Source organism: Salvelinus sp. IW2-2015, linkage group LG5, assembly GCF_002910315.2.
Source record: "Salvelinus sp. IW2-2015 linkage group LG5, ASM291031v2, whole genome shotgun sequence".
In the NCBI taxonomy this organism is placed as follows: Eukaryota; Metazoa; Chordata; class Actinopteri; order Salmoniformes; family Salmonidae; genus Salvelinus; species Salvelinus sp. IW2-2015.
In genome coordinates, this window is record NC_036844.1 from 1,837,013 (window position 1) to 1,853,725 (window position 16,713).

Genomic DNA, 16,713 nt, shown 5'->3' on the forward strand with positions numbered 1-16,713 from the left:
ACGACGAGTGAGAAAGTTAGTATCAAATAAATAAATATCATACCCCCCAAAAAATGTTTTACCTCCCTTGTTATTGTAATTGTGAGAGGTTAGCATGTCTTGGGGGTATGATATTTGTGCTTCCATCTTCCCCACTCATCATTATTATTCCCAATTCTTTAATCATGGAAGCAACCACATTAATGTAGAAGTGTTTAGAAACATATTCTATTCTAATAAAAAAGTGACACCAAAATGACAGTACATTATTTACCATTAATTTATATTGGCCACAAAATAATCTGAAACACAACCAAAACAATATGGGACCAAATACTAAACTTTTACCACATTAACACACAAGTCAATTTGTCCCAATACATTTGGTCACCTAAAATGGAGGGATTACACACAAAAAGTGCTGTAATTTCTAAACGGTTCACCCAATATAGATGAAAATACCCTCAAATTAAAGTTCACAGTCTGAACTTCAACCTCACAGTCATCGTATCACTTCAAATCCAAAGTGCTGGAGTACAGAACAAAAACTAAATTGTCACTGTCCCAATACTTTGAGCTTACTGTACGTATACCTAATGGGGAATTTATAAAAATAAACAATCAAAAAGGGGAAAACCAATTCACACAATGAATGCGCAAGAATTGGCGAGAGACAGCTAAGTGCATTCTGGAGAGCTGAGCGCATTCTGGAGAGGGACGTCCCTATATCTTCGCCACACATCACCCCCCTTCTTGTCTAAACATTTTAAATTATACTCAAGATACATTATCTTCACACATATTTTAGATGCTTTTCACTGACAGCTCATCAGCTTGGCCAATTGCCACGCGKTTTGCCCATATTGGCATAAGCCTATACAAGCTTGTGATTTGAAACAATCCACAGCAAAAAAACATTTAAGAAGCTAATGATCCTTGATTCCTATGTTGCTAAGTCATGCTCTCTGGTGAAGTATTTTGAATAGACACGAGTAATTTTAAATTTTGGGCAAATGTATTTCAATTTACTTTAGGGGAAGCTATTGAACACGCCACCTATGAAAGACTGTTCTATTGGTTTTCATATCAACTTTCTTTCGTTGTCCAGAAACACAGTCATAGTCATATTAGCAACCCATTTGTAACTGAGATTTTCATCTGTCACATAGGCTTATGGAACCGCTCGCATCAGGTGCGCTGTTTAGAATGTTGTTTTCCAACGAATTGCATTTTGGCAAATGTTTGAAAAGGATGTTTAATTGGCGGCTTCTTTACAGGAGTTGCATGTTCTGTTATGATGCATTACCCATAATCTAAATGTGATTTCTGTCATTCTGAGCACTGTGGTAAACACGCTAATGGGTTACACACCCAATGCATATGGGTCCCGTAAATTTCCAATAACGGACGGTTAATTTAAATCTACCCGGTCACGTTGTCCGGCGTCACATTTTCCTAACGTAAACCTTGACACACACACACACACACACCTCGTAGACAGCCAGGTCAATGCCAGCGTAGGGGATGATGCCTATCAAGTTGGGAATGTATCCCTTGTAGAAGGCGGCCATGCCCTCCTTCCGGAAGATGTGTTTGGCGCAGTCAGCAATGCCAGAGAACTGGCCCGTCTTCCTCAGGGCTAGGCGGGTCTTCAACACCTCCATGGGGTAAATACTGCTCTGGGCAATGGCTCCAGCCAGAGATCCCGCCACAAACCTCTCCAGGATGCCCAGTGTCTCCTGGTTGCTGCCTATCAAACGTTTGATCTGCACAACACAACTCTGGTTAGTGACAGTCCTCAAAAGCATTTGAGTTCAACTGTGAGAGGCCATGAGAGGAAGTAGTCAAGGCCAACTTGGTAAGTGACAGGAGCTTATAGTAGTATTTCCTCTGAGTATGTTCCTAGACAAAGTCTGAAGGAGATATTTTTTGCCGAAGGACAGTAAACTACAGAGCGGTTAATACCAAAACGTTCATCGACTTCAACTTGACAGCACTAGAAAGGGTCTCGCCATATTAAAGTAAAGGTGCTGAACAATAGGGTTACCTGCTCGTAAGCCATGAACTTGATGGCTGACTCAGGGGCGATCTTGATGACGTTCATGCCATTGCCTCGCCATAGTGACCTCATACCGCCCTCGCGTATCATGTGGGTGAAGCCGCCGGCAATGCACATGCTGTTGGTACGGGAGGCGTGGACCTGGCAAGGAGACCGTAAGACAGATCGTTACATCATTCAATCGTCATGTTGGCAGGTGAACTCAAGTTTTTTAACTGACTTGAAACAAGGAGGAACCGTAAGCCACTTTTTCTCCTCTCTATGATGTTGGTGGAATGTGTCAACACATTGTTCATGTTTTCATGTCATTTTACTGTTATAGTGCTCCGTTTCCATCTATCCGCTCATTAAAAAAAACWCTGGGAATGAGTGGACACAGATAGATGGAGCATGGGATGAAAAGATAAAGAAAGAAGAACGAACTCTGAGTTATCTATACCAGTGGGCTTCTGCTGACACGAGTGCTTCTGTTCTGTGCGTCTCAATCATTGCGGGTGCTATGAGTGGAATTGCACTCACTAGCAGAAAGTGTGCTAAGGACTTATGCAATTGTCTCTCTGCAATAGGATATATACATAGGTTTTATTAATAGTGTATAAGCTAAAGGTGGGGTGAGGTTTTAAGCTTGTTTTTAATGTGAGCCAAATATCCTGACTGGCTGTTTAAAGTTCAAGTGAACTAAGAATGGTTGCATTAAAGAGGATCAGGGTTCACTTGCAGTGTGAACACAAAAAGAACTGGAGTTTTTGTCCTTTTTCATTCTTAACTGAACTGAGGTCAGTTTATTTTTTTATATTCTCTCCATGGGAGTGTCCTTACCTGCATGAGCACTTTGAGCCGGTCYAGGGGTGCGGTGCAGGTTCGAGACACGGCGCCGGCTGCCCCTCCAGCCACTAAGTGTCGCCACCACATCCCAGTCTTCTTTTCCTCGGCTGTAAACTCATCTGGCACCATCAAACTCTCCCCCACATCGAATATCTACAGAAAGACAGGAGCAGGTCAGGGCAGTGGAAGGAGGACGACACACACACAGCGGGGTACCACGATTGACATATGAAGTTGTTGGACTGGTGGGTCAATTTTCCTGATTCTAACCTGTGACCAACAGTATTATGAAATCAGAAGCCAACACATATAGGCATCCCATTGGGATATAATTGAAAGCTTTGTTTTGACAACTGTAGAGGGGGGTCCAATAAGGCAGAGAAGCATCACAGGTTTTCAGTATGTAAACCGGTATTACAAAACAGTTCCACCTCCTGCAGGGGATCAGCCAGTCGGTGCCCCACGATAATTTAAACAGGAATGTCTCTTGACATTAACTGTGAGCTCTTAGAAGGGGGTTGGGGGTCACGACAAATTGTGAGAGCACAAACTGTATTTCAGCTGCGAGAGACGCTTTTAACCCATTCAAATTCCCTTAAGTTCAAGTCCACTTAGAGAGTGGTAGTCTCCCAATTCAAACAGGTCCCCCTGTGTCACACGGAAACGTACCGTGATAGCTGGTCGAACCGATGAGGATATAACATTCACCGGGGGAATCAAATAAAAAGGCATCCTGCTCCAAAACTCTAATTCATGAAAGCGACAGTACTTCTTATGGTCCCGTGTCACTCCAATATAAAAATGGACCTTTATGAACACGATGAGTGTGTGAACTGAATCTCCACTATGATCTACAGGAACGGCTGTCTGCCCTCCTGGCCTAACAGGTAGTGGAAAAGCTTGCTGATTGACGTCAGCGGAAGGTGGTTAGTTGATCTGTTCAAGGGGATTAAGCAGGATCACAGTGACCCGTTTGGCTCCTTTAGGGAGTATTTCCGGGAACCCTGGCCAGGGCCTAGACGGCTAATTTGGCTGGGGCATGGAGAGCGTCTGTGGGACCATTAAAAATACAGTGGGGCAAAAAAGTATTTAGTCAGCCACCAATTGGGCAAGTTCTCCCACTTAAAAAGATGAGAGGCCTGTAATTTTCATCATAGGTACACTTCAACTATGACAGACAAAATGAGAAGAAAAAAAATACAGAAAATCACATTGTAGGATTTTTTATGAATTTATTTGCAAATGATGGTGGAAAATAAGTATTTGGTCAATAACAAAAGTTTCTCAATACTTTATATACCCTTTGTTGGCAATGACAGAGGTYAAACGTTTTCTGTAAGTCTTCACAAGGTTTTCACACACTGTTGCTGGTATTTTGGCCCATTCCTCCATGCAGATCTCCTCTAGAGCAGTGATGTTTTCAGGGGCTGTTGCTGGGCAACACGGACTTTCAACTCCCTCCAAAGAATTTTCTATGGGGTTGAGATCTGGAGATGGCTAGGCACTCCAGGACCTGTAAATGCTTCTTACGAAGCCACTCCTTCGTTGCCCGGCGCGGTGTGTTTGGGATCTTTGTCATGCTGAAAGACCCAGCCACGTTCATCTTCAATGCCCTTGCTGATGGAAGGAGGTTTTCACTCAAAATCTCACGATACATGGCCCCATTCATTCTTTCCTTTACACGGATCAGTCGTCCTGGTCCCTTTGCAGAAAAACAGCCCCAAAGCATGATGTTTCCACCCCCATGCTTCACAGTAGGTATGGTGTCTTTTGGATGCAACTCAGCATTCTTTGTCCTCCAAACACGACGAGTTGAGTTTTTACAAAAAGTTTCATCTGACCATATGACATTCTCCCAATCTTCCTCTACTTCCGGCGCCGACAGATGCCGTCGCTTCGCTGTCCTTGGAAAATATGCAGTATTTAGTTTTTTATGTGTTATTCCTTACATTGGTACCCCAGGTAATCTTAGGTTTCATTACATACAGTCGGGAGGAACTACTGAATATAAGATTAACGTCAACTCACCATCGTTCCTACCAGGAATATGACTTTCCCGAAAAGGATCCAGTGTTTTGCCTTCCACCCAATAACAATGGATCTGATCCAGCCGGCGACCCTATGCGACGCGTCAACAAAGGGGCAAACGTAGCGGTTCTCCTGGTCAGGCCTCGGAGACGGGCACATCGCGCTCCACTCCCTAGCATACTACTTGCCAATGTCCGTCTCTTGAAAATAAGGTTCATGAAATCCGAGCACGGGTAACATTCCAGAGAGACATCAGGGATTGCAACGTTCTCTGCTTCACGGAAACATGGCTAACTCAAGAGACGCTAACGGAGTCGGTGCAGCCAGCTGGTTTCTTCACGCATCGCGCCACAGAACATACATCTTTCTGGTAAGAAGAGGGGCGGGGGTGTATGCCTTATGATTAACGAGACGTGGTGTGACATAAACAACAATACAGGAACTCAAGTCATTCTGTTCACCTGATCTAGAACTCCTCACAATCAAATGTCGACCGCATTATCTACCAAGGGAATTCTCTTCGATTATAATCACAGCCGTATATATTCCCCCCCAAGCAGACACATCGATGGCCCTGAACGAACTTTATCTGACTCTTTGTAAACTGGAAACCACACACCCTGAGGCTGCATTCATCGTAGCTGGGGATTTTAACAAGGCTTCTAAAAACAAAACTCCCTAAATTCTATCAGCATAATCGATTGTGCTACCAGGGCTGGTAAAACCTTGGATCATTGTTATACTAACTTCCGCGACGCATATAAGGCCCTCCCGCCCTCCTTTCGGAAAAGCTGACCACGACTCCATTTTGTTGATTCCAGCCTACAAACAGAAACTAAAACAAAAGCTCCCGCGCTCAGGTCTGTTCAACGCTGGTCCGACCAATCTGATTCCACGCTTCAAGACTGCTTCGATCACGCGGATGGATATGTTCGCATTGCGTCCAACAACAACATTGACGAAAATGCTGATTCGGTGAGCGAGTTCATTAGGAGTGCATTGACGATGTCGTACCACAGAACGATTAAAACATTCCCAAACCAGAAACCGTGGATTGACGAGCATTTGCGTGAAACTGAAAGCGGAACCACTGCTTTTACCAGGGCAAGGTGACGGAAACTGACCGATAACAAACAGTGTAGCTATTCTCTCCGCAAGGCAATCAAACAGGCTAAGTCCCAGTACAAGACAAAATAGAGTCGCAATTCAACAGCTCAGACACAAGAGGTATGTGGCAGGGTCTACAGTCAATCACGGATTACAAAAAAAGAAACCAGCCCCGTCGCGGACCAGGATGTCTTGCTCCCAGACAGGCTAAATAACTTTTTTGCTCGCTTTGAGGACAATACAGTGCCACTGACACGGCCGCTACCAAAACCTGGCGGCTCTCCTTCACTGCAGCCGAGGTGAGTAAAACATTTAACGTGTTAACCCTCGCAAGGCTGCAGGCCCAGACGGCATTCCCAGCCGCGTCCTCAGAGCATGCGCAGACCAGCTGGCTGGTGTGTTTACGGACATATTCAATCAATCCTTCAGTAGCTGTTCCCAACAATGTTCATCTAGTGCTGTCCATACCATGTTGATTTCCTGTATTCGCTCAAGAAGCTAAGGTAACTGAGCTAAACGACTACCGCCCCGTAAGCACTCACTTCCGTCATCATGAGAGTGCTTTGAGAGACTAGTCATAGGCACCATATCACCTCCACTACGCTGAGCGTCGAGCTGTAGTCGATAAGCGCATTCTCACATAGGTATTCCTCTTGTCCAGATGGGTTAGGGCAGTGTGCAGTGTAGACCCACTCCAATTTGCTTACCGACCCAATAGTCCACAGATGACGCAATCGCAACCACACTGCACACTGCCTAACCCATCTGGACAAGAGGAATACCATGTGAGAATGCTGTTCATCGACTACAGCTCAGCAATTTAACACCATAGTCCTCTCCAACTCGTCATAGCAAGCTCGAGACCTCTGGGTCTCGACCCCGCCCTGTGCAACTGGGTCTGGACTTCCTGACGGGCGCCCCCAGTGGTGAGGGTAGGTAACAACATCTCCACCCCGCTGATCCTCAACACTGGGGCCCCACAAGGGTGCGTTCTGAGCCTCTCCTGTACTCCTGTTCACCCAAACTGCGTGGCCATGCACGCCTCCAACTCAATCATCAAGTTTGCGGATGACCTACGGTGGTAGGCTTGATTCCAACAACGACGAGACGGCCTACAGGGAGGAGGTGAGGCCCTCGGAGTGTGGTGTCAGGAAAATACCTCACACTCAACGTCAACAAAACAAGGAGATGATTGTGGACTTCAGGAAACAGCAGAGGGAGCACCCCCTATCCCACATCGACGGGTCAGTAGTGGAGAAGGTGGAAAGTTTAAGTTCCTCGGTGTACACATCACGGACAAACTGAATTGGTCCCACCACACAGACAGCGTTTGTGAAGAAGGCGCAGCAGCGCCTCTTCAACCTCAGGAGGCTGAAGAAATTCGGCTTGTCACCAAAAGCACTCACAAACTTCTAGATGCACAATCGAGAGCATCCTGTCGGGCTGTATCACCGCCTGGTAACGGCAAACTGCTCCGCCCACAACCGTAAGGCTCTCCAGAGGGTAGTGAGGTCTGCACAACGCATCACCGCGCGGCAAACTACCTGCCCTCCAGGAACACCTACACCACCCATGTCACAGGAAGGCCATAAAGATCATCAAGGACAACAACCACCCAAGCCACTGCCTGTTCACACCGCTATCATCCAGAAGGCGAGGTCAGTACAGGTGCATCAAGTAGGGACCGAGAGACTGAAAAACAGCTTCTATCTCAAGGCATCAGACTGTTAAACAGCACCACTAAACATTAGCGGCCGCTGCCAACATACTGACTCAACTCCAGCCACTTTAAAAATGGAATTGATGGAAATTATGAAAAAATTTACCACTAGCCACTTTAAACAATGCCACTTAATATAATGTTTACATACCCTACATTACCCATCTCATATGTATATGTATACTGTACTCTATATCATCTACTGCATCTTGCCATCTTTATGTAACATGTATCACTAGCCATTTAAAAACTATGCCACTTTATGTTTACATACCCACAGTACTCATCACATCTACTGCATCTTGCCTATGTCGTTCTTTACCATCATCATTCATATATCTTTATGTACATATTCTTTATCCCTTTACACTTGTGTGTATAAGGTAGTAGTTGTGGGAATGTTAGGTTAGATTACTTGTTGGTTATTACTGCATTGTCGGAACTAGAAGCACAAGCATTTCGCTACACTCGCATTAACATCTGCTAACCATGTGTATGTGACAAATAAAATTTGATTGATTTGATCACACAAATGCTCTCCAGCAAACTTCAGACGGGCCTGGCATGTACTGGCTTAAGCAGGGGGACACGTCTGGCACTGCGAGGATTGAGTCCCTGGCGCGTAGTGTGTTACTGATGGTAGGCTTTGTTACTTTGGTCCCAGCTCTCTGCAGGTCATTCACTAGGTCCCCCCGTGTGGTTCTGGGATTTTTGCTCACCGTTCTTGTGATCATTTTGACCCCACGGGGTGAGATCTTGCGTGGAGCCCCAGATCGAGGGAGATTTATCAGTGGTTTTGTATGTCTTCCATTTCCTAATAATTGCTCCCACAGTTGATTTTCTTCAAACCAAGCTGCTTACCTATTGCAGATTCAGTCTTCCAGCCTGGTGCAGTTTTACAATTTGTTTCTGGTGTCCTTTGACAGCTCTTTGGTTTTGGCCATAGTGGAGTTTGGAGTGTGACTGTTTGAGGTTGTGGACAGGGTGTCTTTTTATACTGATAACAAGTTCAAACGGTGCCATTAATACAGGTAACAAATGGAGGACCAAGGAGCCTCTTAAAGAAGAAGTTACAGGTCTGTGAGAGCCAGAAATTTGCTTGTTTGTAGGTGACCAAATACTTATTTTCCACCATAATTTGCAAATGGAAATTATTAAAAAATCCTACAATGTGATTTTCTGGATTTTTCCCCCTCATTTTGTCTGTCATAGTTGAAGTGTACCTATGATGAAAATTACAGGCCTCTCTCATCTTTTTAAGTGGGAGAACTTGCACAATTGGTGGCTGACTAAATACTTTTTTGCCCCACTGTATATGAACACAACTATGCTTTTCTATAAAGAAAAAAAGGACAAACAGCCCTTAAATTCCTTCCTTTGTTTACAGTATTTGTCATTCAAAGCTTTAATAGCTGAAGACAGTTATACAAACGTGTTTCATACTATCCTGGTAGATTTTACTTGATGAAAAACAACCAAAGCTTGTTATTTTGAACAACCCTGAGAGAAAAAGTGCTATTTTTCWTTCTAACTTAGTCTTACCGTTGAGTGTTTCCAGTGCAGGATGATCTCGGGAATGTTATTGGCGGGGTGCAGTAGGTGGTAGTCTCTCCACTCGTTCCAGTTGATGGTCATCGTGCCATTCTTGTCCATGCTGTTGACAGAGAAACAGAAAAAGACCAGAACCATTACAATGTAGCTTTTTACAGCGCATATTCTCTTTTGTTTTACCAGACCACCTATGTGTGTGTGTGCCTGAATTCAGAAGCAGTATGCTCACACATACACACCTTTTGGATAAAAGGATCAAAGCCTTTAAGTGCTGCTTTTTTCCCCTTTCCAAATTGAAGCATGAAATGGGCATTTTGTGTGTTGGGAATCATTCAGTACTCTTCTTAATTTGGACTTTTCACAAGTAATTGAAGGGATGCAGCTTTTTTCTGTCGCTTTCTTTGTAATAATGAAGAARAAAAAACTTGGAGGGCAGAAACACAGAATAAGAAGCGAAGACGATGCATTGTCTTSTGACAGGTAGGGCAAGCAGACGGAGAGGATTCCATTACTTACTACATTATTCTGAGACCAGCAAGAGGTTGAAAGAGAAAGAGAAAAGGGAGAGGGGAGGCACAGAAAATGAGAGAACAGGGAGAAGCACACACACACACATTTAGAACTAAAAAGAAAGAAGGGGGATATCATGGAATCTTAGTGATTCAGTGATTCCATATTGGACATGGTAAATGGCTAAATATGTAACAAACAAAAAAATAGATCTACATATTGGTATTAAAACAAAGATGCAACACTTCACTTCAGTCAGAGAAGAAAATAAAGCTAGGTTTATATTAACCAGAGCAAATTATAATTTCCTCCTCTAACCAATATGCCTAAAAAGTGTGCTTCCTTATATCTATAAAAACGCCAAGCCCCAAAAAAGCCATGACAGMATAGGAGTGGCAGCTCTGACCAGGGCTAGCAGGCAGTATCCCAGTGCTTGGAGGGAAACACTTCTGTGGAAGGTTCTGGTGGACTCGGGATACCCAGATGATCCAAGCATCTAGCTAACCGGTTCGCCAGTCAGGAATTAGAGGTGAAATGGAGAAAGGTGGCAAAAAAGTAGAGAGAGTAAGAAGTAGAGGGAGTATGAGGTAGAGAAGAGACAAAATGCATGCTGGACTGACTAACACAAACAGACACTTAGAGCTAATGGTTTAGACAAGAGTGTTGGGTGAGACACGTCAGCCCAGGTTGACAGCCTTACCTTTTGAGGATCTTCTCTGCCTGCTGCTCGGAGATGTTAACCCCCAGGTCTCGAAGGGACTGCATGATTTCCTGCTTGTCAATACGACCTGCGGRGCAAAAGAGTAAACATCAACATCAGCCACTCGTAAGGGGCTGACCGGATCTCACTGACCGGATATTATATCAAAGTTTTTACTACCAGCTTATAAAAGAGTATCTCAATGTATTAGACCTAAAGGCTGAATTTYCTCAGTTAATGTCATTGTGTATGCACAGCTAAAACCAATGCATAATTTCCCCCCAAGTGAATAGTACAGCATAGCACTTTGTAGGCTAAACCGTGGTTTAAGATAAACATAGTGAAAACATTCAGTGGTTGTGTGGCTCCGGCCTATGCGGCCCCTCTGTGTTCTTACCATCGTTCTTCTTGTCCAGGCTTTTGAAGACCAGCCGGAGCTTCTTTTCGTGGTCTCTCAGATAGTGGACAAACTCCTCAAAGTCCAGCTGGCCGTCCAGGTCCTTATCTCCCGCTTTAACTATTTTCTGTCAGAAAATAAAGGAGGAGAGGATTTTTACACTTCAATGAGAATTCAAATATGAATTTACATACAGGCTGAAGAGTAGCAAGGACAGAACTGTAAGTTTAAAAAGAAAATTGACAATTCTCAAGGCAAGTGGAAATTGAAGCCTATGTTTAGTTAAAACTATGACAAAGGGTGAGCCTGTTACATTTGGATAAGGAGACCAAGACAAAGACATGGACTGAGTGATTTGAGAACAGGAGTGTAGATCAGTGAGTGGAAGGTTACAACCACAAGCCACCTGGRTCTTGTTTGCTCCAGAGTGGTCACATAGTTGACATCACCTGGTCCACCTGCTCCATTAGTGTGGAGTGTTTAGACCAGGGCTGCCTAAATTTCAGTTTGTTTCTACCTGGTAGTTAATTGCACTCACCTGGTGTCCCAGGTTTGAATTAATCCCTGATTAGAAGGAGAGGATGAAAACCCTCCAGGACCAGAATTGGGCAGCCCTGGTTTAGACCATCACAGGCACGTTGAACTCTAGCTCAGGCCTAGCTAAAGGAGCACACAGGCTGTTCAAGCCATTTAATTTAGTTTATTAATTCGACCATTAAAAAACAAAAACACAGTTAAAACATGAAAAAGCCATACATGCACATGAGTAAAATCATGGAGGATAACACATAATAAAGCCTGGGACTTATTTCCATTGTGGTCCTCTTGAGACAAGATGGCTAGGCAAGATCGAACACAGTTAAACACAGTATGGCATTGAGATAAAACATAAAAACATCTCTCTCATTGCAGTTACATCGTAGGGGTTATTCACATGGGCACAGAAGACAAACATATTTTTTACTTTATTTTTTAAAGCTGCCCAGATGACATTGTTTTTATGGGCAGAGGCAACTCATTCCATTCTGAGGCTCCAGTATACAAGAAAGTACCCTTTCCCAGCATTACTCCTGAACCTGCATAAGCACACATCAGCAACACCTGATCTGGTGCTGTGATTGTGTGCATCCCTAACACGAGGAAAATAAATAAGATTTGATTTAATTAGTTAGATATCTGGGCGCAGAACCATAAATACTCCTGTAAACCAAACAGTCTAATCTTGGGCACCCTAGCCTCAACAGGCAGCCAGTTTAGTTCCCGAAAGCAGCTCCTGCCTATGTGGGTACGTGGACTCACCTTCAATACTACCCTGATCAGCTTATTCTGGGCTATCTGGAGCTTCCCCATCATAARTTTAGATAAGCCCCCAAACCAGGAAGTACTAGCGTWGTCAAAATGGCATTGAATGAGGGCTGTGGCTAGCACTTTCATGGAGTCCTTATCAAGCAGTTTGGACTTTCTAGCCAAAAACTTAGTCCTGGCATTAACCTTCCCTAGAACTTTATTGGCCATGCTCACACCTCAACTTCCATCAAGGATACATCCCAGGCAGCTAACAGAGGTTTTAGTAGTCAGCACCTCACCACCTAACTCCACTCTGATTTCAGAGGACCTACTCAATGTAGGTCTGGATCCCAAAATAATTGCCTCAGTTTTACCTAAGTGCAGAGATAGCTTATTATCTCCAAGCCATTTGCTAATGTTAGTAAGCTCTGTGCTAAGTATGCTCTCCAACATAGTTTACTTTTGTGAAACACCAGAAGTGTAGTCATCCGCATAAAGGAAAAGACGGCAAGAACAAGCATCTTTCATATCATTAATATACAATACAAACAGCAGAGGCCCAAGCACGCTCCCCTGCRGAACGCCACAACTCATTGGTTTTGCCTGAGACAGTGACGCACTAACCTCTACTACTTGCTCTCTACCTGATAAATAAGACTTTACCCAGCCTAAATGGATGCTGCTTAACCCCAGTGCCTCCATTTTGGAGATTAGGAGACAGTGGTTAACTGTATCAAAGGCAACTTTGTAGTAGAGCGCTCGCCGATTAATTAGGGCCGATTTCAAGTTTCATAACAATCGGAAATCGGTATTTTTGGACACCATTTTTTTTTTTTTTACACCTTTATTTAACTAGGAAAGTCAGTTAAGAACACTTCTTATTTTCAATGACGGCCTAGGAACGGTGGGTTAACTGCCTTGTTCAGGGCAGAACGACAGATTTTCTCGTCAGCTCGGGGATTCAATCTTGCAACCTTACAGTAACTAGTCCAACACTCTAACCACCTGCCTCATTGCACTCCACGAGGAGCCTACCTGTTACGCGAATGCAGTAAGAGGCCAAGGTAAGTTGCTAGCTAGCATTAAACTACCTTATAAAAAACAATCAATCAATCATAATCACTAGTTAACTACACATGGTTGACGATATTACTAGTTTATCTAGCCTGTCCTGCGTTGCATATAATCGATGCGTGGGCATTCGCGGAAAAAAGACTGTCGTTGCTCCAACGTGTACCTAACCATAAACATCAATGCCTTTCTTAAAATCATACACAGAAGTATATATTTTTTAAACCTGCATATTTCGCTAAAAGAAATCCAGGTTAGCAGGCAATATTAACCAGTGATATTTGTGTCACTTCTCTTGCGTTCATTGCACGCAGTCAGGGTATATGCGCTAATAGACTTTTGTTTTCGAAATGATAGTTTCCGGATTCGACCATATTAATGACCAAAGACTCGTATTTCTGTGTGTTATGTTATAATTAATTCTATGATTTGATATTTGATAGAGCAGTCTGACAATGATGGTAGGCAACAGCAGGCTCGTAAGCATTCATTCAAACAGCACTTTCGTTGCGTTTGCCAGTAGCTCTTCACTGTGCTTCAAGCATTGACTGTTTATGACTTCAAGCCTATCAACTCCCGAGATTAGGCTGGTGTAACCGATGTGAAATGGCTAGCTAGTTAGCGGGGGTGCGCGCTAATAGCGTTTCAAACGTCACTCGCTCTGAGACTTGGAGTAGTTGTTCCCCTTGCTCTGCATGGGGTAATGCGCTTCGAGGGTGACTGTTGTCGATGTGTTCCTCGTCGAGCCCAGGTAGGAGCGAGGAGAGGGACGGAAGCTATACTGTTACACTGGCAATACTAAAGTGCCTATAAGAACATCCAATAGTCAAAGGTATATGGAATACAAATGGTATAGGAGAGAAATAGTCCTATAAATACTATATTAACTAAAACCTAAAACCTCTTACCTTGGAATATTGAAGTCTCATGTTAAAAGGAACCACCAGCTTTCATATGTTCTCATGTTCTGAGCAAGAACTTAAACGTAGCTTTTACATGGCACATATTGCACTTAACTTTCTTCCTCCCAACACTTTGTTTTTGCATTATTTAAACCAAATTGAACATGTTTCATTTTTATTTGAGCGGCTAAAATTGATTTTTATTTATGTATTATATTAAGTTAAAATAAGTGTTCATTCAGTATTGTTGTAATTGTCATTTATATAAATCGGTATCGGCGTTGAAAAATCATAAAATCGGTCGACCTCTACTTTGTAGGTCAATTAGTACTATTCCACACAGATTTCCCTCATCAATCTCTTTCCTGATGAAGTCAGTGAAGTAAAGAAGACATGAATCAGTGGAGTATGTTTTTCTAAAACCCGACTGAAAATCATACATTAGACTTTGTTTGTTGACATATTCATAAATTTGCTCAAGCCCAACTCTCTCCAGGATCTTTGATGTTACACTGAAGATAGATACAGGCCTATAATTCCCAGGGTCAGACTTTATCCCCTTCTTATACAGAGGTATAACTTTAGCTTGCTTCATGTCTCTGGGAAAGAAGCCCTGTTCAAGAGAGAGATTAACGATATCTGTAATACAAAGGCCAATTTGCTCAGCAGAATCTGAGAAACCTTGCAGGAATATTATCCAGGCCTGTGGCTTTGGGGCATTTAAGCTCTGCTAGCATACTGACTATTTTGGCTGCTACCTTTGAAATAGAAAAAGAGTATGGCTGAACCCCTAACTCTGCATAATACTTTTTCACTTGTTTGTTTCCATACAAACCAGAACTGGTGGGTAGCTTGCTAACCAGCTTGCTGGCAACAGAATTTTTTAAAAAAGAAAGAAAAAGAGTTTAATTCATTGGCAACCTCTGCTTTTTCATATACCATCTCCATGTTCAGTCCAATACTGATTAGTTTTTTTGTTTGTTAATACTACTACAGCCTAGTTCCTTAAATGATTTCCAAAGCTTTTTAGGGGTCATTTTTGTTCTCATATTTTCTCAGTAAAGTAATCCCTCTTAGCTTCATCCATCCTGCTCTGTGATGTTTATATAGGACAAAATCAGGCTGCTCTTGAGAGTTCTTACATTTCTTAACGGCCTCATTCCTTGCTTGGATAGATTCTAGAATCTCATGATTAAACCAAGAGCTAGATCTCTGCTTTACCTTGACCCGTCCAATCGGAGCAATCACATTCACCACATCAAGGAATCTACATTTAAAGGCTTCCCAGGCACTGCCTWCCCCTACACTATCCAGCACAGGTGACCAGTCAATTTTACCCACTTCCTCCCTAAACATTTCAACACAGTATTTTGAGTCCTCTGATTCTAACTGTTTTGTGACACTTAAATATATCTTTAAAAATCATCCTTGAGAAATGGATGGGGTGCTGAGTGCCATGTGCACTTCAATCATTAACCCCTACCACAATGGGCTCTGAGCCAAGGAAGGGGAAGACCCTCTATTGATAGGGAAAGCTAGGCCTCAGATCTGCTCAGGGATTTGAGTATTGTATCTTGTACAGTCAATCTTCACTCACAGTTATGAATGTTGGGTGAGGAGTTTATCAGTGGGCGTAGGCAAGCTCAATTAGGCAATATCTGAACTACTGACCTTTAGGGAACATGTTAGTGGACAGATAAAAGAGTAACCCTTAGTTACCTTAGAGGCTTTTCTGATTGATGAAAATTCAAGGAGAAGCAATTTACATAATATGTACAGTACCAGTCAAAAGTTTGGACACACACACAGTCATTCAAATTTAAAAAATAAAAATTTAAAAATAAAAAAAATAACCATTTTCTTAATTGAAGAATAATAGTGAACCAAAAAAGTGTTAAAATCAAAATATATTTTATATTTGAGATTCTTCAAAGCCACCCTTTGCCTTGGGTGTAGCACCTTTAAAAATGGTTTGTTTACCCTCAGAAAGAAGGAGACACCTTTGACTGAACATAAGATAAACTCATCCATGTGCACAAGTTGGCTATTATTTCTGCAAGCGAAAACTTTGGGGCAGATTTGAAAGGAAARGTGGACCGATGTCCACCAGTTGTTTATAAAAGAGAGAATTTTCAAGGTAAAGGCCAAATTATTGAGGAAGTACAGAAGTCCTAGCGATTAAGGAAATTAGTTCGAAGTCCAGTAGTTGACACTTCGATTAACTATTGCGCCATTTTCTTACACATTCCTCAGAAWTCATTCAAGTTAAGTTATTTTGACCACAAGCAAATATCAAGCAATGCATTAATCCTGTCTGTTTCTATAAGTTTTTTTTAGACACCTCGTTCCACAGGAAGTGTCTGTGCATGGTAATTCGCTGATGGATACCTGCCAAACCCCTGATCTAGCCTGGAATAATTTAATACTCTTAACTTCTCTAGGATATGTGGGACGCTAACGTCCCACTTGGCCAAAAGCCACCACTAAATGCAGTGACAAATCAAATATTACAAAAAAAAAATTCTAACTGTCATGAAATCACACAGAAGACTAATTGAAAGATAAAGCTACACTTGT

General features: G+C 42.7%; 1 protein-coding gene across 3 annotated transcripts in view; it reads right to left on the reverse strand.

The window, feature by feature from the left end:
* LOC111963781 (calcium-binding mitochondrial carrier protein SCaMC-2-B) overlaps positions 1 to 16,713 on the reverse strand; it is a 56,922-nt gene that overhangs the window by 10,022 nt on the left and 30,187 nt on the right. For 2 of the 3 annotated variants that reach the window (XM_070443516.1, XM_023987291.2), the window contains 6 exons: positions 10,877 to 11,003; positions 10,480 to 10,567; positions 9,261 to 9,372; positions 2,858 to 3,016; positions 2,027 to 2,179; positions 1,470 to 1,745 (listed from right to left, as the gene is read on the reverse strand). In XM_070443516.1, the coding sequence (XP_070299617.1) occupies positions 1,470 to 1,745; positions 2,027 to 2,179; positions 2,858 to 3,016; positions 9,261 to 9,372; positions 10,480 to 10,567; positions 10,877 to 11,003 (915 nt within the window). Of the gene's footprint in view, positions 1 to 1,469; positions 1,746 to 2,026; positions 2,180 to 2,857; positions 3,017 to 9,260; positions 9,373 to 10,479; positions 10,568 to 10,876; positions 11,004 to 11,189; positions 11,293 to 16,713 lie in introns of those variants that run through there. The other variant, XM_023987292.3, reaches the window with a different exon arrangement.